This window comes from Mobula hypostoma, chromosome 5 (genome assembly GCF_963921235.1).
Source record: "Mobula hypostoma chromosome 5, sMobHyp1.1, whole genome shotgun sequence".
Classification (NCBI taxonomy): domain Eukaryota; kingdom Metazoa; phylum Chordata; class Chondrichthyes; order Myliobatiformes; family Myliobatidae; genus Mobula; species Mobula hypostoma.
In genome coordinates, this window is record NC_086101.1 from 122,360,956 (window position 1) to 122,381,878 (window position 20,923).

The 20,923-nt window shown below is 45.3% G+C and overlaps 1 protein-coding gene across 4 annotated transcripts in view; it reads right to left on the bottom strand.

Moving 5' to 3' along the window:
- The window catches only part of bnc2 (basonuclin zinc finger protein 2), a 486,445-nt gene that overhangs the window by 72,458 nt on the left and 393,064 nt on the right, over nucleotides 1-20,923 (bottom strand). For 2 of the 4 annotated variants that reach the window (XM_063048914.1, XM_063048915.1), the window contains exon 4: nucleotides 17,273-19,209. In XM_063048914.1, the coding sequence (XP_062904984.1) occupies nucleotides 17,273-19,209 (1,937 nt within the window). Of the gene's footprint in view, nucleotides 1-11,051; nucleotides 12,175-17,272; nucleotides 19,210-20,923 lie in introns of those variants that run through there. The other 2 variants (XM_063048918.1, XM_063048917.1) reach the window with 2 other exon arrangements.

Here is a 20,923-nt window from a genome sequence, read left to right on the forward strand (position 1 = left end):
CACCGGGGAAATGAACAAGGTCCTGAACGCACCAGTATTCCCTAGGAATAATTAAGGAAGGGGTATTCTGTTGCTCTGGAATATGTCGCTATCAGGATGATAAAAGTGTTAGAATTATTGCAGCACATTAGTTTGGATAAATCATCAGGGCCTGATGGAATCTATCCCAGGATAATAACTAAGGGGAGGATGAGAGAAGATTGCTGGGTTTTTGACCGAGATTTTTTTCATTTTCATTAGCCATGGATGAGGTACCAAAAGGCTGGAGAACAGCTAACATTACCTTCATATTTATAAAGATCAATAGGGATTATCATGGAATCCACAGACCAGCGACCTGTACATCAATGGCACAAAAGTTCTTGAAGAAAACTCAGGGACAGCATTTATGCTCACTTCGAAAATTGGGATTAGGAAGAGTCAGCATGATTTTGTGCAGGAGAACTCATGCCTCACGAATCTGATCGAGTTAGTTTTGCCAAGGTGACTGAGAAAATTCGTGAAGACAGGACGATACAAGTGGCTTACGTGGACTTTAGTAACGCTTTTGACTAAGTCCTGCATGGTCAAGACACAAGGGATTACTTGTTTGTGATACATATACAGTAATTGACTTGGAGGAAAACATAGATGGGTGTCCAAGCAAGTTTGCAGACAAACATGATTAGTGGAGTTGTGGACAGTATAGAGGATTGTCGAAGGATACAGCAGGATATAGATCTGTTACAGATACGGACAGAGAAACGGCAAATGGAGTATAATGTATTGTAAAGTAATGCACTTTGGGATGTTGTATTTAAGGGAAAATTATTTAGTTAATGGCAGAACCCTTCAGAACATTGATGTAAAAGAGCAGTCTTGGGGTCCAAGTCCATAGTGATCATACAAATAGATAGGGAAATAAAGGAGGCACATGGCATGCCTGTCTTCATTGGTAGAGTGTTAAATGTATGCACATGGATGCTCAGAGTGAAGTGATTTAGATCATGTGCAGGCAGTATGTTCAGCACAGGCATCGTGGGGTGAAGGGTCTGTCCCTGTGCTAATGGGAACCATGATGAGGTTAAAACTAGAGGACACAGATGCAAGTTAAGAGGAAAAACGTTTAAATATAATCTATGGAAAACATGTTTCACACAGAAGAGGGTGAATATCCAGAAGGAGCTGCCAGAGAAGATGGTGGAGGCTGATGCAGTTAGAATGCTTGAAAGGCATCTGGACAAATGCTAGGGTAGGAAAGCAGTGAGGGACATAGGCCTAATGGGGTTAGCATAAACGGACATCATGGCTGGCTGAAGGTGGTCTGAAAGGGCCTCTTTCTCTGTTGTATGACACCACAAATACATGGCTAAAGAACAGTTTTACTGACATAGCTTTGCTTTAGGTTGGGACAAGGTTTAGAAGTAAAGGACCCTGTTCACTTTCAGTGTTATAGTGTTTTAGTGGGACAGACCGAGTACCATTTTTCACAAAACAGTACTGATGGAAATTTAGAAATACTGTAATGGCTGGCTCCACTTTTAATGAAACATGACTGGTGCCAGTTGTAATACCGAAATAGTGTTGGTTGTAATAAAAGAATACTGGGTCCATTTGTAGTGAAACAGGTCAAGGGACAGTGGTGAAACTATAGGGGTGTGGTCAGTTTTGTGGCATGGTACCCCGTCAATTTTGATGATACAGGGTTTTGGCATGTTTTAGTGTATCAGTAGCACAGTTATGGGGACTGTCACTCAAGGATATACTGTTTTAATAGTACAGGCCTGACATTGGTTTATTATTTAGAAATACAATGCAGAACAGGCCATTTCAGACCAACAAGCCTCACCGCCCACCAACCTACCTATTTAACACTAGCTTAACCACAGGACGATTTACAATGATCAGTTAACCTACTAACTGGTACTGTATGTTTCGGACTGTGGGAGAAAACCGGAACACTCAAAGGCAACTCACACATTCACAGGGAGAACATACTAACTCCTTTCAGATGGCACTGGAACTGAATTCTCAACTCTGACTGCCCTGTGCTGTAATAGTTTTGCACTATCAGTACACCACTGTGGTGTCATGATACTAGAACTGGGGCCAGTTACATTGACACACAACTAGGGCCAGCTCCTGTAATACAGGGTTGAGGCCAGTCGTCATAATAAAGTGGTGGGACCAATTATCAAAACATAAGGCGGGGTACATTTGAGTGATTCTGAACTGGATATAGTTGGAAACAATTGTAATGATATAATAATTGTAATAATACGGACATGGCCAGTTTTACTGATGTCAGGGTGGGGGAAGGTTTAGTACAGAAGGCTAGTTAACAGAATAGGGATATCACTGATTTCAGTGATACAAGGCTGGTTTCATTTGTGGTGTTGCTTTGCAGGGTCTAGTGTAGTGTGATATCTGGCAGGGGCCAGTTGTAGTGATTCAGGACTGTGGCCAATTCTTGTGATAAGAGGCTCAGGTCACTTATATTGATACATATACTGTTGCCATTTTGAGTGACAGAAGGTCAGAGGCCTGTTTTAGCGAAGCAGAGCTGAGGCTAGTTTTATTGATGCAGTGGTGGGGCTGAGGTCACTCGTTGTTTTATGCTATAGGCACCATTTTTATTGGTACTGGTCTGGGGCCAAATTTAATGGCATCCAGTTGAGTGAGTTTTATTGAGGTAGGGCCAGGGCCAGTTATCATTGTGCAGGTCTAGGTCAATATTGATGATACTGAGCTTAAGTGATTTTTAATGATGCATGGCCAGGACTAGTTTTAGTAACAGACGTCTGGGGACACTTTGGGTGATTCGTAAGTGGAGTCAGTTTCAGTAATACATTGGAACAGTTTTTTGTGATACAAGAACTAAGCAGTTTTGTTGTTAGAGGGCTGAGGATATTAGACACAGGGGACTGGTCCACTTTATGAGAAACAGGGTTGGGACAAATGTTGATGAAAGGTAGGGTGAGCTGATCAGGACTAGGACTAGATATGGTAGCCAAATGCAGTGACACGGAGCTGGCCCATTCGGTAGGTATTCAAAGCTGGGCTGAGGCCAGCCAGTGGTAGTTAAGCAAAGTTGGGGTCACTTGTAGTTAAACAGGATGGTGCCAATTGTAGCGATACAACCCTGGGGCCACTTGTATCGATACGTGCTGGGATCAGCTGCAAGGAATCGGGGCTGAGGTCAGTTTTAATGACAGAGGATTGGAGCCTAATAAGGCATACAGGGTGGGGGCCGGTACTTTTGATAAATATCTCTTGACCAGTTGAAATGACTCAGGACTGGGCCAGTTGTATGATTCAGGACTGGGCAGTTGAAGTGACTTGAAGTGATGCAGGACTGGGGCTCCTTGAACTAAGACAGGGCTGAGGCCATTTGTAATGATTTCGGACCTGGGCAAGTTTTAGTGACACAGCACTATTGTAAAGATACTAGATTGGTGATACTAGAGTGGACCAGTTTGATTGAGATGGTGGGGGAGGGGGGGCAGAGCCAAATTTAGTAATACAAAGCCAGGGCCACATTTAGGTAATACAGGGCTAGGCTAGCTTCCAATGCGATAGTGCAATGGTCACCCTTGGTTGTAAGTAAATAATCTGCTGGTAGGAGCCAGGAGGAACAGGGATGTCCTTGCTGTTGCTCGCATAGATTAGCCAAGGCATTTGACTCTGTTAGCAATAAGTCTATTAATAAAACTTTAGGCAGAGTGGGGGCTGGCATCCAGCTTGTCATCCCCAACTAATTTATCGAGAACAGTGAGACCAAGAACGGACTCATCTTTATTATGAAGTGGGTTAAGCAGGGCTCCTCCCCCCACTTTATTTAACATTGTGATGGTCATTTGATTATGTTTGCTTAATAGCAACGGGTGCATTTTTAATTGAGGAACTGTCAGGTGTCATAATACATGACGAGGACCAGTTTTGGTAACAAGACGGTAGGGCTGGGGAAGTATAAATGATATGAGGTTGGGACGAGTTTTAATGATGCAGGGCTGAGACCAGGGGCTGTGACACAAGAATGTGGCTAGTTGCAGGGCTAACACGCTGCAAGGGATAGTGAGGACTGCTGAAAACATCATCATGGTCTCCCTCACTCCCATTCAGAAGTGCCACGTAGGCAGAGCCTCCAGCATTGTCAAAGACCTCTCCCATCCTTCCAACAACCTCTTTGACCTCCCGCCATCCAGAAGAATATATCACAGAACTGTCAAGCAGGGTAACATCTTTCTACCCCAGGCTGTTAGACCTCTTAATAAAGCAGCCACTTCTCAAGAGAGTACCTGGTGAAGTGGTCACTGAGTGTATGGACTATGGTTTGTACCTTGGTCCCAGAGGAACGATGTTTCGTCTAGCCGTATAAATGTGCATGGCTGAGTGACAATAAAACTTGAATTTGAAGGAACTGGACCAGGGGGCATAATAAAAAGTTGGGATCCCACAGGCCCAGAGCCTTAATCAGTTGCAGTCATTATGGAATGGTTGGTGACTCCAGTTTCAATGAAAGCAGGGACCAGTGGCAGTGAAACAGGAGAGGTCTGTCGCAGTGACACAGGCTTCACTGCATATCATGACGTGTACACAAGGAAATCTGCAGATGCCAGAATTTCAAGCAACACACACAAAAAGTGCTGGTGAACACAGCAGGCCAGGCAGCATCCTTAGGAAGAGATACAGTCGACGTTTCGGGCCAAGACCCTTCATCAAGACTAACTGAAAGAAGAGATAGTAAGAGATTTGAAAGTGGGAGGGGGAGGGGGAGATCCAAAATGATAGGAGAAGAAAGAAAGGGGGAGGGGGGAAGCCCAGAGGATGGGCAAGGAGTATAGTGAGGGACAGAGGGAGAAAAAGGAGAGAGAGAAAAAAAAAAAAATTAATAATAAATAAATAATTAATGGATGGGTACGAAGGGGAGGTGGGGCATTAACAGAAGTTAGAGAAGTCAATGTTCATGCCATCAGGTTGGAGGCTACCCAGACGGAATATAAGGTGTTGTTCCTCCAACCTGAGTGTGGCAACATCTTGACAGTAGAGGAGGCCGTGGATAGACATATCAGAATTGGAATGGGACTTGGAATTAAAATATGTGGCCACTGGGAGATCCTGCTTTCTCTGGTGGACAGAGTGTAGGTGTTCAGTGAAACGGTCTCCCAGCCTGCGTCGGGTCTTGCCAATATATAGAAGGCCGCACTGGGAAAGGGGGCCCCTCCCCCTTTCTTTCTCCCTAGGCCTCCCATCCCTTGATCCTCTCCCTTCTCCAGCCTCATATCCCTTTTGCCAATGAACTTTCCAGCTCTTAGCTCCGTCCCTCCCTCTCCTGCCTTCTCCTATCATTTCGGATCTTCCCTTCCCATTCCCACTTTCAAATTTCTTACTATCTCTTCTTTCAGTTAGTCCTGACGAAGGGTCTCGACCCGAAACGTTGACTGTCCCTCTTCCTTGAGATGCTGCCTGGCCTGCTGCGTTCACCAGCATTTTTCGTGTGTATATCATGACGTGTGTCTTGAGACAGCGTTAGTGTTTCACACAGGAGTCACATTTAGTGAAGCATAGCCAGTACCAGTTTTAATGATACATGATGGTCACTTTTAGTGAAATACACTACACCCAGGGCTAGTTAGTGTTACAGTGCTGATGTGCCAGTTTTAGTGAAACAGAACCAGGGCCTGTTTCACTGATATGAGGACAGAGCAGATTTTGTGATGCAGTACACGGTTGATGTGAGACCATGTAAAGCTTTGTGACACAGGGTTGTAGCTAGCTTCACTGATGGCTGGGACTTTGAACTTTGACCCGATTTACTGACACAAGCTCTTAGGGCTGGTTGCAGTGATAGATGGCCAGTAATACACTGCTGAAGCCAGATTTGATGGTATAAATCTGGGACCAGACTTCGTAATTAACTCTGATAATCTGGCACACTTGCCATTTCACTGGATGTGGGCTGGCAGATTTTTCAGACTATTGGATACTATCACAACATGCTTTCAATTGATTGTTTACACATATTACATAATTTTATAAGTTTCCCAATAAACATGATGTTTAAAGAGCCAACACAAACTCAGAGAAGTGAAAAGGGAGCACAGGAAATGGAGCTCCAGTGAGTGAAAAGGGAATGTAGGAACCGTGGGTCCCCTGAACGGAAAGAGAACATGATAACTAGGATTCTGGTGGGTGCAATGGTAGTGCGGAATGGAGGCCCCAGTGAGAAGGAAGAGAGTGCAGCAAACATCACTTGGTGAGCCAGATATCAAGCCACTAAGATTTCCAAAGTCAGATAGTGGATGATCAGAGTTTTGCTGTTTAAGGCTTGGGCCAACTTTGGTGATACAGACCTGGCCCCAGGCTTTGTGGCACAGTGAGGGAACCCATTTTGGTGATAGAACACTGGACTTCAGTTTTAGTGATAGCAGGAAGCAGTTGTTCTGATACAGGCCAGGGCCAGAACTAATGATATATTACCGAGGCCAGTACTACTGATACAGAGACAGCAGAGGCATAGTGCTTATTCCCAGTTTACTGTCACTGTATTTTGTTTAAATGTAACATCAAACCTGAAACTCTCTCTTCCACCCCCACCACCATTCTCCAATCGAGATGCATACAGGAGCCAAGTTTGGAGTGGGTTCTTTATGAGGGGTGATGATTAGAAAGATTAAGAGGTGGGAGTTAGCAGGGACAGAGGTGCTGCAAATGTGCGACTGAAGCTGTGACAGACACAGCTGTGAGAGCAGGATTATTTGTTCCACTGGATCATTAAATGGCTGATTGCCCCCTGGAGTACACAGTGCACTCCTGGGAGGGGGTGGATCGAAGCTGCCAAGCTTTAAAAGATTCTGCGTGAAACTCTGTCCCTTCAAAATGGGTTTTGAGAGTGAGATGGGATGGGGTCAAGGGTGCGATGGGATGGGGTGAGGGGTGAGGTGAAGATATTTTTTCAGTCTCTTTTGTTCACATTACACTTGTGCTTAGTTTTGGACTGTACTTTGTCCCAAATCTCTTTTACTCATCTACAGTAATGAATAGTGTCAGCTATTAGCTAAAGAGTAAGGTAAGAGAGGCAGAATTTTTAAAATTGCTCCTCCTAGGGATCTAATGTTATTTAGGATTTCCATGCTGATCTTCAGACAGAGAGAATTACAAATCACACTGGAGCAAGGTGAACAGGGACACGTAGTGTGGCTCTGTTGGAAATGACACTGGAGGCCTCATGGTGATGTCTGTGTACTCCTGCAGAAAAGTTATCTCTTAAGGTCATGGTGTGAAGGAGCTCATTTCCCAAACCCAGATGAAGCCCAAGAGCAGCAGGCACATAGGAACACCGGAGCCTGTAGGTTCCCCTCCAAGCCATGTGGTATCTTGATTTTGGAAATGCATTACAATTCCTTCACTGTCAATGGGTCTAAATTCTGGAACTCTCCATTGAACATCACAAAGAGAATACTTTCATCTGCAGCTCTAGAAAGCATCTCACCACCATCTTCAGAATCAATGAGAAGAGATCACCCTAATGACTAACATCTATAACCTATTGAATGTCAGCAGGTTGTTACGCATTGGGAAACTTCTAAATTAACAAGTACCTGAGTCTTTAAAGACATAAGCAGAACAAAATTTGCAATTCCACAAGTGCTTTAATGGCTCACATGGCATGGTATATGTATCCATGAAACTACACCTTGTCATTGAAATTCATGATATTGGTGGCTGCTATCTTTGTTTGAAATTCTTACTTGTGCCAAGGAATTCAACTACCAGGCTAAGCAGCAGATACTGGACACAAGGATTAGTGTGATTTTACCATGAAGGTCAAGAGTCAAGAGTCACTCCTGGGTACCCATGGGCAAAGGGCTCTGACATGTGAAATTGTGCAAGCCTCTTTGTGCCGATCTTTGGCCTGCCCATTCTGGAGATATAGGGGTTGTTGCTTGGCCATTACAGCCTGCATCCCAATGTTCTGTGCTGTTCACCGCAGGTGTCAATCCTTTTCCTTCACTACTTGAAGCCCAGCAGTAGGCAAACCACCAATATGTGCATTGATCCTGAAGCTCATTAAAGTCTCATTACAGCACCTTCACAATATTGGGATATCTTAAAGAGCTTTACAGCCAATGAAGTACCAGTGAGGGTCAATTACTTGTTACAATGTAACCAAACTCAGCAACTGACGTGTGTAGCAGACTCTGCACACACCAGCATGATAACAAGGTAATCTGTTCAATAATATTGCTTGGCCAGAAATCAGCAGACCTCACTTCTTTTCTCTGAAATAGGGATGTGGCATATATTATATCCCTCTGAAAGGGCATTTGTACATGTATTCCTTTAATGTGAGCGTGATTGTAAGAAGAATTTCTGACTCTGGACTGTTTCCCTATTAAAAAAAAACCTGAATCTACAGTCAAGTATACTTATTTATATGAGACAGTCGAAAACAATGTCTTGGTGTATGAGCAATCGAAGTGCCGTGGCCCTGTCTTGGCCAAGCATAGTTCAGAAACAAATTTCCAGACATGTGCACCCTCCCTCAGTACTGCTAGTGCAGCTATGCAGCAGTAACTCAGTACTCTTGTGCAGCAGTAACTCAGTGTCCCTGTGCAGCTATGCAGCTGTGACTCAGTGCTCATGTGCAGCAATGCAGCAGTAACTCAGTGCTCCTGTGCAGCTGTACAGCAGTACCTCAGTGCTCCTGTGCAGCTGTACAGCAGTACCTCAGTGCTCCTGTGCAGCTGTACAGCAGTACCTCAGTGCTCCTGGGCAGCTGTGCCCCAGTAACTCAGTACTGCTAATCCTACAGTACAGCACCTGCTCTCCAAATTCAAGGATGCTTCAAAATGGTGCATTACGCCTCTCCATTCAAAGAAAGCTGAGCACATTCCTTGCTCATCTGCAGAGACCAAGAAGATCAAGAACATAATTTTACTGTCACTGCTGTTTTCCCAGGATGACTTTTGAGTACATTGATCTTCCTTCACCAATCTATACTGCAGCTGAAAGGAATTCTGCTCCCATCTGGTTCCGCTGCTGTGTGCCCAAAGGTTGTCAGCAATGTCTATCACCCTGGTAGCAGACATTGTGCCTTCATTCTACAGCTCAGTGTCACACCAGGTCTTAGATGACAAGGACTGCCTGGGGGTGACTACCCATGCACACACAGACAACCTTTATGCAAGAATACTGTGTGGCCAAGTGCAATAAGACACAACAGATCACTGGCATGTTGAAGAATCATCTGACTGACTACACCATTTTGGAAGATCCCACAGTTGAGAAGGAAGTATGGTTGTGTTGGAGGACAGTACGGAGGTACTGCTTGCACAGTCGCACAGCCAGTATTGATGAAGTGCTACATAGTTGGAGCAGAGGTATTTGAGGGAGTGTTGTGCACTTGGAGGGACAGCAGAGAGCATGTGCTGCACTGTTGAAAGGAGAATAAGAGAGGCTGTTGCACTACAAGAAGTGCATTACATTGTCAGAGCAGCGGAAGGGAGTGCTCCACTGTCAAACGGACAAATGCAGCTGCAGTATTGCACTTCTGGAAGATCAGCGCTGAGATTGTGCCACATTGTCAGAGCAGCAGTACAGCGGAAGAGTTGTCCTGGTGGAAGGATAATGCTGAGGGAGTGTTCCTCCATGGGAGGGGCAGAATTGAAGGAGTGTTGGACCATGGGAGGGGAACTACTGAGGGAGTGTTCCTCCATGGGAGGGGCAGAATTGAAGGAGTGTTGGACCATGGGAGGGGCTGTACTAAGGGAGTGTTGGACCAGGGGAGGGGCACTACTGAGGGAGTGTTGGACCTTGGGAGGGGCTGTACTGAGGGAGTGTTGGACCTTGGGAGGGGCTGTACTGAGGGAGTGTTGGACCTTGGGAGGGGCTGTACTGGGGGAGTGTTGGACCATGGGAGGGGTTGAACTGGGGGAGTGTTGGACTATGGGAGGGGCTGTACTAGGGGAGTGTTGCACCACGGGAGGGGCTGTACTTGGGGAGTGTTGGACCATGGGAAGGGCTGTACTGAGGGAGTGTTGGACCATGGGAGGGGCTGTACTTGGGGAGTGTTGGACCATGGGAGGGGCTGTACTTGGGGAGTGTTGGACCATGGGAAGGGCTGTACTGAGGGAGTGTTGGACCATGGGAGGGGCTGTACTGAGGGAATGTTGGACCATGGGAGGGGCTGTACTGGGGGAGTGTTGCACCATGGGAGGGGCTGTACTTGGGGAGTGGTGGACCATGGGAAGGGCTGTACTGAGGGAGTGCTGGACCATTGGAAGGGCTGTACTGGGGGAGTGTTGGACCTTGGGAGGGGCTGTACTGGGGGAGTGTTGAACCATGGGAAGGGCTGTACTGAGGGAGTGTTGGACCATGGGAGGGGCTGTACTGAGGGAGTGTTGGACCATGGGAGGGGCTGTACTGGGGGAGTGTTGGACCATGGGAGGGGCTGGACTGAGGGAGTGTTGGACCATGGGAGGGGCTGTACTGGGGGAGTGTTGGACCATGGGAGGGGCTGTACTGAGGGAGTGTTGGACCATGGGAGGGGCTGTACTGGGGGAGTGTTGGACCATAGGAGGGACTGTACTGTTGGAGTGTTGGACCATGGGAGGGGCTGTACTGGGGGAGTGTTGGACCATGGGAGGGGCTGTACTGGGGGAGTGTTGGACTATGGGAGGGGCTGTACTGGGGGAGTGTTGGAGCATGGGAGGGGCTGTACTGGGGGAGTGTTGGACCATGGGAGGGGCTGTACTGAGGGAGTGTTGGACCATGGGAGGGGCTGTACTGGGGGAGTGTTGGACCATGGGAGGGGCTGTACTGTTAAGAGTGTTGGACCATGGGAAGGGCTGTACTGGGGGAGTGTTGAACCATGGGAGGGGCTGTACTGGGGGAGTGTTGGACCATGGGAGGGGCTGTACTGGGGGAGTGTTGCACCATGGGAGGGGCTGTACTGGGGGAGTGTTGGACCATGGGAGGGGCTGTACTGTTGGAGTGTTGGACCATGGGAGGGGCTGTACTGGGGGAGTGTTGGACCATGGGAGGGGCTGTACTGGGGGAGTGTTGGACCATGGGAAGGGCTGTACTGAGGGAGTGTTGGACCATGGGAGGGGCTGTACTGGGGGAGTGTTGGACCATGGGAGGGGCTGTACTGAGGGAGTGTTGAACCATGGGAGGGGCTGTACTGGGGGAGTGTTGGACCATGGGAGGGACTGCACTGAGGGAGTGTTGCAAAGTCAGAGTTGGCCTCATTTTCCCTCAATTTACACTGTAAATCCTTACACACCATTTCAAAGAGCAGGAGGGTTCCAGAATATTGAACATAGAATAGTACAGCACAGCACAGGAACAGTCCCTCTGGCCCACCGTGCCAATTCTCTCAGGGGAAAATATTTATCCTTCAGCCAATATTACTTAAGCAACATTTGTGGCTACCATGATATTTGTGTGTGTAGGAGCTTGTTGTCTGTAGATTGGCTGCTAAGCTTTCCATATCACAACACTGAACACTCTTCGGAAATATTTCATTGGTCATGAAGTACTTTGGGAATTGTGATGAGAGACTTTACGCCTTCATTCTGGTACTCAGAGGACAGGTTGGTAGATTAGCAGGACACCCTGCAAGCCTCTGTAGCCCTCAGCCACAATTGCAACAGCCTCAGCTAACACTGCAACACTCAGTTTGGAGCCTTCTGTTGGTCCTGCATTGGAAGCTGAGGAATTGGCCATCGAATAATGCATCATACTTGGTCCATAATTGTGCAAATGGAATTGGCATAACTTCCAAACTGTAGAGGACAGCTACAGGCTCTATGCAATATACTGTGCCAAGTTGGTGCTGAACTCCCCATGCTATATGATAGTGAATGCAGGCTTTCTGGCAACCCTTGCCAATGCAGCAAGCACTCCATTGTGCATACCCATCAGTCTTCTTCAGTAGCCAGTCCCATCAAAGTCCTCATCTGATCACTCTGCATCCTTGAGGGTGCTGGCACTTGCATTATCGTGGCCCCCTGCCATGGCTGCAGGCCACTCATGCCTGGAGATCCCACCTCTCTGCCTTCCTCTAAATTATGCACAGTATCAGTATCTGAGCTGGTTGCTGAGACAGTGAAATCGAGTGACGATGTGACTTCAGCACTGCTGCCGTCTTGCTGTCCCCCACTGCCTGGACAGGATGTAGTTCTTCGGTATCTGCAATGGAAAAGGGGCAAGGGTAAAGTTATGATGTGGGGACTAGAGGGAAGTGACAGGTGCATGCTAACACCATTTGCAACCTGCAAACAAGAATAGAGTGTAGAGAAGAGGGTGTATGTTGATTTAAGTACACGGGTGCAACCCCTTTTGATGGGCTCAACCCTGGCACTGGTCACAGATACAATATACGTGTCCTCTTAAAACAGGCTTCTCCATGGTATTACATGGTAAGGAAGAATATATCCTTTACTGTTAGCTGCCTAAGACTGTGCAAGTAAGTAGCTTAAGTACCTACCAACATTGGATAACTGACAGCTCTACAAGCTACAAGCTGTAAGTGTGAGGCTGACACTGACATTAAATGTAAGGGGATGAGGTAAAGGATGTGAATACCACACAAGAGTCCTGACTGATGGAAGCAGGTGAGAGATGGAGGTCTGCTGCGTTGAGGAAAGTCTCAGGCTGGTAGTTCAACTGACAGGAAATGGGAATAAAGAGGCATTCACTGATCCTGACCACACACGTGAGGTCACTGAACTCCTTGCAATCCTGCATCCAGATCCTCGGGGCTTGAGTGCTGGCACTGACCATACCTTTTAGTTTTTGCTAACTCCAGGCTTTCTTTGCAGATACAGGACATCACTCCTACATTCAAAGCCTACAGAGCAGCATTGGAAAACCTTGGAGCTTGAACTCTTGATTGTACTACTCTTCATTGATTCCTTGTCAGACTTATCTCCTGAACAGCTGGCTGCAATTTCTACAGCTACAGTACATCTCCTTTTAAGGTGTGCAAGCTGATGTCAACTGGAACTAGCCCTCATCATATTGGCTATTTACTCTTGTGACCAGCCAATTAACAATTGTAGTCTGATTCTGAAGTCAATGACAAGACTCATCAGCATTGAAATGGTGTGCTTCCCATGTTGCAATTAATTGTGCATTGATGTCCCTGTGACTATTATCAAAGTAAGCCTTGTTTAAGGGTCAGTCATTGTTCATTGTTATATTACTGATTTGAAGTGTTCAGCAGCATTCAATGGACAGTTCAGGATTAGCTTGGATTAGAGTGTGTTTGTGTTTAATGGCACTGTATTCAACGGCACAGTTGGGGGTCAGTCAGTATTCAACGGCACAGTTGGGTGTCCAATGCTATCCAATGCTACAGTTGGGTGTCAGACGCTATTCAACGTTACAGTTAGGGGTCAGTCATATTCAACAGCTCAACTGGGTGTCAGGCAGTATTCAACAATACAGTTGGGGGTCAGTCAGTATTAAATGACACAGTTGGTGGTCAGTCAGTATTCAACGGCACAGTTGGGTGTCAGATGCTAACGAATGCTACAGTTGGGTGTCAGACGCTATTCAATGTTACAGTTGGGGGTCAGTCATATTCAACAGCTCAACTGGGTGTCAGGCAGTATTCAACAATACAGTTGGGGGTCAGTCAGTATCCAGTGGCACAGTTGGGGGTCAGTCAGTATTCAACGACACAGTTGGATGTCAGACGCTATTCAACGACACAGTTGGGGTTCAGTTGGTATTCAGTGACACAGTTGGGGTCAGTCAGTATTCAACGACATGGTTAGGGGTCGCATTCGATATTCAACGACACAGTTGGGGTCAGTCGGTATTCAACGACATGGTTAGGGGTCTCATCTGATATTCAATGACACAGCTGGGGTCAGTCGTATTCAACAGCACAGTTGGGGGGGTGGGGTCAGTCGACATTCAGTGACATGATTTAGGGTCATTGATTGTTCTGTTACAGGATTTAGTGCTCGCCGGTTCTCAACAGCACAGTTTAGGGATAATCAGTATTCAATGGCATGGTTTAGGGTAGGTCAGCTCAGCTAACTGGACAATGTGATTTTGGATCATTATTGTTCCTTGACATGATTAATAGAATAGATTGAGGATAGTAAAAATTCAACGCCGCCGTCAACCATGGCTAAACAGCAGTCGGGATTGTTGACTCATGCAGCCCAGAGAAGGTTGGTGCACCTGTGCTGCCTAGTCCTTCACTCCTTCTTCCTCCTTGAAACCTATGCAGATACATCCTTGCTTGCCACACTGGCATGTTCAAAAGCAAGTGAATCCAAGGAAATGAGGAAAACAGTAATGAAAGCCAAGACATAAAATGCAAACAAATAAGAACTGGAGAAAACAGCAGTCCAGAGACAATTAAACTAAAGTATGTAATTAATAAATAAAAAAGTTGATTTTCTTCTAGGAAACAAGGATGTTTGCTTCCTAAAAATACTGTGCTTGGTGTTTATGAGATTTAGGAAGGTAAAAGGATCAGAACTCCTCCCAAATCACCCCCACTATACTGACATGCAAATGTTAACAGTTCTTTCATCATCAGCATGTTTAATTTTGTCAAACGCTTCACTCGAACTGCGGCAGGACAATATGGCTCACCACCACCTTTGCAAAGGTAATCAGGGAAGGGCAAGAAATGTTGTGATACCATCCTATTAATGAATATAAAAAACAAATATTTTGCATAAAAAGCAGGTCCATTTCTCAGGTGCTGCAGGCATTCTAAGCATCTTACACTGTTGCAGAAATTCATGACTTATTCCCACTGTGTTTTGAAACCAGGAATTACTCTGCTCCATCTGAACAAGACTCACATAGCTACTGTCCCTTCGCAGCTCAAGTCACTCTCCAAGTCATCTCCTTAAGCATGGTCACTGCAGTTGTAAATGTAGTCAAAGATGACCAACATTTGCACAGTATGTGCCCAGTAATAGAAACATGATTATGGCTAGAAAATGAGATTTAAAGATATTGGCTTTGGGATGCTGTATTGACCTCTTCACTGGAGGCAATGCATTACTCACTAATAAAGCTCAGTTATCACCACGTCTGAAAGACAACATGCCTAATATCAACCCTACTCAAAGATACCAGTCTGTGAGCTCTGGCTGAAACTTAGCTTCAGTCAATACAAGTCAATATTGACCCAGGTGTGATACATAGTTCTAGTTTGCAATTCTGTCAGTTTCACCAGGCAACCCAGTTGGTATTATGGTGATCAAATCCTTTGCCCTCCCACCTCACTTCCCAAAGCCTGATCTCACACAGACTCTCCACACCGTGCTGGAGTCATATTGACATTGCACAGATCACACTGTAATTGAGTAGGTCAGCAACTACAGGGGTGGTTCCCTCTGGTAAGCACCAGCCAGGTATCCTTTGTTAATTTAGCAAAAAAAAATCAGTGCACATCTTATGATTGGTAGTTCTTAATTATAATTCCTGATATTTTCTGTAACTTTAAGCTTGATCCGGGGCCAAGTTGTGGTGTCAAGGGGTAAAGCTGAGAATGACTGATAAAGGTTCTCAGTTGGCCTGGACCAGACTCGACACATGGGCAGCATTAATGAGCAGAGAGTTTTGCAGGAGATGGACCTAGAGAGATATGGCAGCAAGAAACCACTTGTAAGAGACAACCCATCCAGATTATCACCACCTTATCAAGGGTAATTAAGGATGGGCAATAAATGCTGACTTAGCTGGCGATGCCCACATCCCATAAATGAATAAATAAAAATATATATATGATATTATTGCAACCATGTGATTTATCCATATGAGCAGGAGTTGACAAAGTAAGCTCCCAGGCTCAGTATGCATGGCTATGGCTATTGGTATAAAGAGAAGCCCTGGCAAAGGGACAAAGCACTGGCTGCATACAGAAAAATGATACGGTAAGCCTGAAAGAGGTTACAAAACAATGTGACAATTCTCACATAATCAATTCATTTGTAATTTGTATGGTCCCTGGAATCCAGTTTGTATAAATTTGCATGTGTGTATCTGAGTGGGAGATATTCGTGTGTTTGTCTGTGGTGAGATCGTGTATGTCACTGAGAGTGTTTTGTAAGTACAAATTGTGTTTGTGTCTGAATATGTGTGTGCGTGTGTCTCAGTGGTTTGATTGTGTATGAGAGTTATGTTTATGTGATTAGTGTGCGTTTCTGTGCACATGCGTTACTGTGTGTGGGTGAGGTCCATCCTGTGTTGTGGGGTAGGAATAAATGATGAGAAGATACACATGATTGGTCTTTCAATGTATCTGGATTTCATCAAGGAGGAAATGGGGCCACAGGATGCAATTCTTGGATGGGAAGGACTATGGTCCCTGGTGAATTGATTGAGACAATACGGTGAGGGAGAGTTAACTTTAAGATACCTTCATTGTAAGCTGCCTCCACCTCTCAACAACTATTGATGTGTGGCACAGCAATTCTCCAGAGAATGCAGCCAAGCTCACAGCTGTGGTCTTAGTGTTCCAAGAGGATATGGATGTTAAAGCGATATATTCTGGATATTTTATCCCACTTTAAAATTTTTACCTCCTCAGATCTCCCCTTTCTGCACTTGTTCTATTCCTGAGTCTATATCTTGTTGTCATTTTTTGAGAAATTGTCCATTCCCAATTGTCCACAAGAAGTGGTACATGACTTTACTGACGACTGAGTGGCTTGCTGGGACATTTCCAAGGGCAATTAAGAATCAACCACAATGCTGATGAGCTGGAGTTGCACAAAGATCAGACTAGGTGAGTATGGCAGAACTCCTCCTTGGAAGACGTGGTACAGGGAATGAGATTTATTATCGAAATCCAGTAATTCCAAGGTCACGTTCTGAGCTCATGTTATAAGCTTCTTTTTCCACAGATGTGCCTGACTTACGGAGTATTTCCAGCACCCATACTGGACTTCATATTCCTAAAGTCCACAGAGATAAATCTCACTCTCTGTTTCTTAATCCTCCCCTCTTTTAAATTGCCTCATCTTCTCTCGGCTTCTTTTCACCAGAAAAACAATTGTTAGGAGCCTGGAGACAAATACCCATCATATCATCTTACAGGGAACTTTTTAAAGTGTAAAACTGCATGATCACATCCAGATTTTAAAACAGTGTCTTCCCTATTTCTTTATAAAGCTTAAACATAAATCTACAATTATTTTATTAGAAAAGCAGTAAAAATTTAAATAAACTGAGAGAAAACATTTCATCACATCATTACGAGATGACACAAAGTTAAATCTATTCAAGCATAAATCAGAAAGGACTCTACCTGTCTCTGCTCCTGCGAGATGGGAACGCTGCATTACAGCCTTCCACTGTGCAAACATGCATCTCCTTCAGGTGAACGTTCTTGTAGTGTAATTTCACACTGTAAGAGCTTTTGAAGCTCTTCTTGCAGACGTAACATATCTTGGGATCAGGGCTGGAGCACAGTTCACTCTCTGGTGAGTATTTCTGGGGGCTGCCATATCCCATAGAAGAGGCAAAGCTTTCTTGGAGGGCGGCCATGCTCCCAGCTCCTCCATTGTACAAGCCATACTGGCTGATGCTATAGAACATGTCATAGGTTGGGTCACTGAACTCCTCCTTTATTTTAATGGCTTGGGGAGGAGGGGAAATGCAGTCTTTATCTTCAGTCTTGCTGCTTGACATTTCTTCTTTGTCAAAGATCTCTCTGTGTGTCGGCTCCTCATTTTCTATGACATCATCGCACATTTTAGATTCTGAGCCTTCAGAATCATCCTCAAAGTCGCGATCTTGCTCATGATCCTCAGAAGTAATGCTCCCCATCTTTTTATCCTCAAAGCCGCTGAGGCTTCTCTCATCATCTGCCCTCCTGCTGCTGTGCATGTGGATAGCAGGGCCATTGCCATTGCTCATTTCCTCGTCATGAATGTCACTGTTGATATGATTCTCGTTGACCTGATCATCTTCATCGAACTCGTCGTCAGCGCCAATCAACTCCTTTTCTATCTTGATGGGCATACTTGACTTGCGAGACTTTTTCTTGGGGGCAAGTTCAGGTGCAGGCTCCTGGACAGTGGACGGGTGCTGCTCTGGGCCACAAGGCTGCTCATGGTTAGCTACCGCTGGCAAGATAGGGCTGGTAGGGAGAGAGTTGGGTGGGCTCACCATTTCACCAGGGGTCAGCAGGCTCCTGTAAAACGGAGGGACAGGCTGCACTGTTTTTAATGATGGGAACACCAGCGGGCTTTGAAGAACTGGATCCACTGAGGGTGAGCTGAAACCCAGGGACGGCCGCCCAGGAGATGAAAGATTCAGATTTGACTTGATGCTGGATATGACAGGAGTGGCAGCTCCAGATGTGGCTCGAATGAGGTCCTTGTCTCGGTTGTTCCTCAGCATTGGCATGTGCAAGCGGGGGTTAGGATTGGCACTATGTCGATTGCGACTCCTCAGGGAACTAAAGACCATGTTGCAGCCTTCGATGGTACACCTGTGCTTGATCTTCAGATGCACCGCATTGTAGTGTATCTTGAGAGTGCCTTTGTCATAGAAGGTCTTCCCACAGGCATTGCAGACCACTCGGCCTTTCCTTGGGGTCAACCCATTCCTTCGCATCCTCTGAATCTTTGCGTTCAGAATGCTGGCTTTGGAGTGATCCGATTTGACCGGGTCATTGGCAGGTGCTGGAGTGTTAACTGGGCACATGCTCTTCTGCTCGTTCTTGGGCTCAATGTTGATGATGCTGCTGAGCGCATTCCTGTTGCCTGATTGGTCACTTCGGAAAGGCGAAACAGACACTTCAGACTCACTGCTCTCCACCCGTTCATTCTGGATGGGGAGGTTAGGTTCCCTCAGTCTCAGGCTTGGCTGTTCAAGCATGACCCCATTGGGAGGGAGGCCAAGCAGAGGAGCGGACACAGGGTTTATGTACTGAAATGGAAGCAGAAAGGCCAGGCTGTTGGGGATGTTTTCAAAATGATGGATGCTGGAAGGGTTGCTGTTTTCTAGGTGAGCAAGAAGACTGGGGCTCCTCGTCCGATTGTTGCCTTCTATAAAAGTCCTGATGTCAGAATCTGCTTTAGAAGTCGGCACTGCCACGGCCTGCCCTTCTTTCTCCTGGATGGCCATCAGCTCCACAATGGACTTGGTTTCTCCGAATCTCAGGAACTGCTGGAGGGTAATGATCTCCTCTTCCCGCGACATGATTGCCCAACGATCCAGCACCTTGCCTGCAGCATCCTTCGGGCCATATCGAGGAAACAACAAAGGCAAAAACAAAAAAAAAATCTTATTGATTCTGCATAATTACAGCAGTCTTATTCAGAAGATGCTACAACTGTCCTACTGATGAAACAGAGGCCCAGGAGCAACATGCAAAGATTGTTAATGCCATTCGACCTACAAAGCAAACTTTTCTGCCATGCACATGGGGTAATTAGGTTGACTATTAGTGAAACAGACAGAGTTTAATAATGTCAAAGCAAATGCAATGGAAACCACTGGGACTCTATGAAATGTACCAGCTAAGATCCTGCTATTACAAAGACAATGATTTCTTTTACTTGTGGATATTGAATATACATTGCTTATTAATATGGAACACTTGCTGTGTAGACTCAAGGTAAGCCTGCATGATAATCCTTACAATTCTGATGGTATGGGAGGAGGAATGTTTACAAGCAGCAACCTTTTTCTGTTGCTGTGCATAAGACATGAACTCGTAACACCATAAATTAAAATCGTAACAAAATATGTTTATATGCCAGGTAAAGAACATGAAGTAACAGAGATATTGTAGTGGCAGCAAATCACAGTATGAAGCTTTCATGATTGTCACAGGTCAGTCAGTTGTACACACACATTAAATCTGGCTTTCATCTGTTGTGGATTGGACACAAAGTTTGCAGGGTCAATCATGGTGCAGAAGATGACCCGACAGAACTATTTTCCTAAATTAGAAGGAAGCATTAAAAATCTACTTATTGCAATGTGGTTTATTCTTTTTTTATCATCATGCATGTACCAATAAAAAATAATTTTGACTGAGAATAATTAAAGCTCTTGCTTTTAGCTATACATTAAAATATGTTTCACTGCTTTCAGAATACTATTAGTTTGCTTTGAGTCCTGAGATAGTACCAGATACTTGATGTTATGCATTAGTTTCACTCTGGATAAGCACAATGTAACGTGTTACCAATATCAGTCTCGTCTTCCTAAATAATATTTCTTTCTAATGTAACAAATCAGTCTTTCTGATTCTGGATTTGAATTTCTTGCTGAAGGGCAATCTTCAATTGTTTTCAATCCCAATATTGATCTCGGCAAGGATAAACTGGTCACATTCAGGGTGGAAAACTCACTTGAAAGCTCAGCCCTAAGAAGCTTCTGATCCTTATACATCCCGCAAGCGTTACTCTGATAATAATATGCTTGTACCCACTAATATTTTCCAGGGATTAGGTGCCTGTCAGTTTATTGATCCACTGACATCAATACATCAGAAGGAAAACATAATTAGTATTGCTCTTCATTAAGGCTAAAAGATCTTTAAAAACTGAACACCAGGAAGACACAATTGACTCCTCCTGGATCACATGACATGCAGCTTCACTTACTCTTTCAGTTCAATTCACTCTTCCAACAAGTTATCTGGTAGATCAACTAGAACCAAGTCTGAAGGTTGAAGGAAATCAATAGCTGGTCTTTATTTAGTCAGCTGACTTTGGTGGGCGAAGAAAACAAATGTGTGATGTAGAAGACTTATCCAAAACAAGCAGAAAGGCCATGATCCGCTAGAATGTTGGTTCAGCCAATCAATGACCTAACAACAGCCTTGTTCTCTTAGCCTTTCAACAACAATCCAAAATTAGACAGAAACAGGACCAGGTCACCTGGCCCTTCAAGACTGCCCTGCCATTCAATATGATCGTGACTGATCTATGTTGGCCTT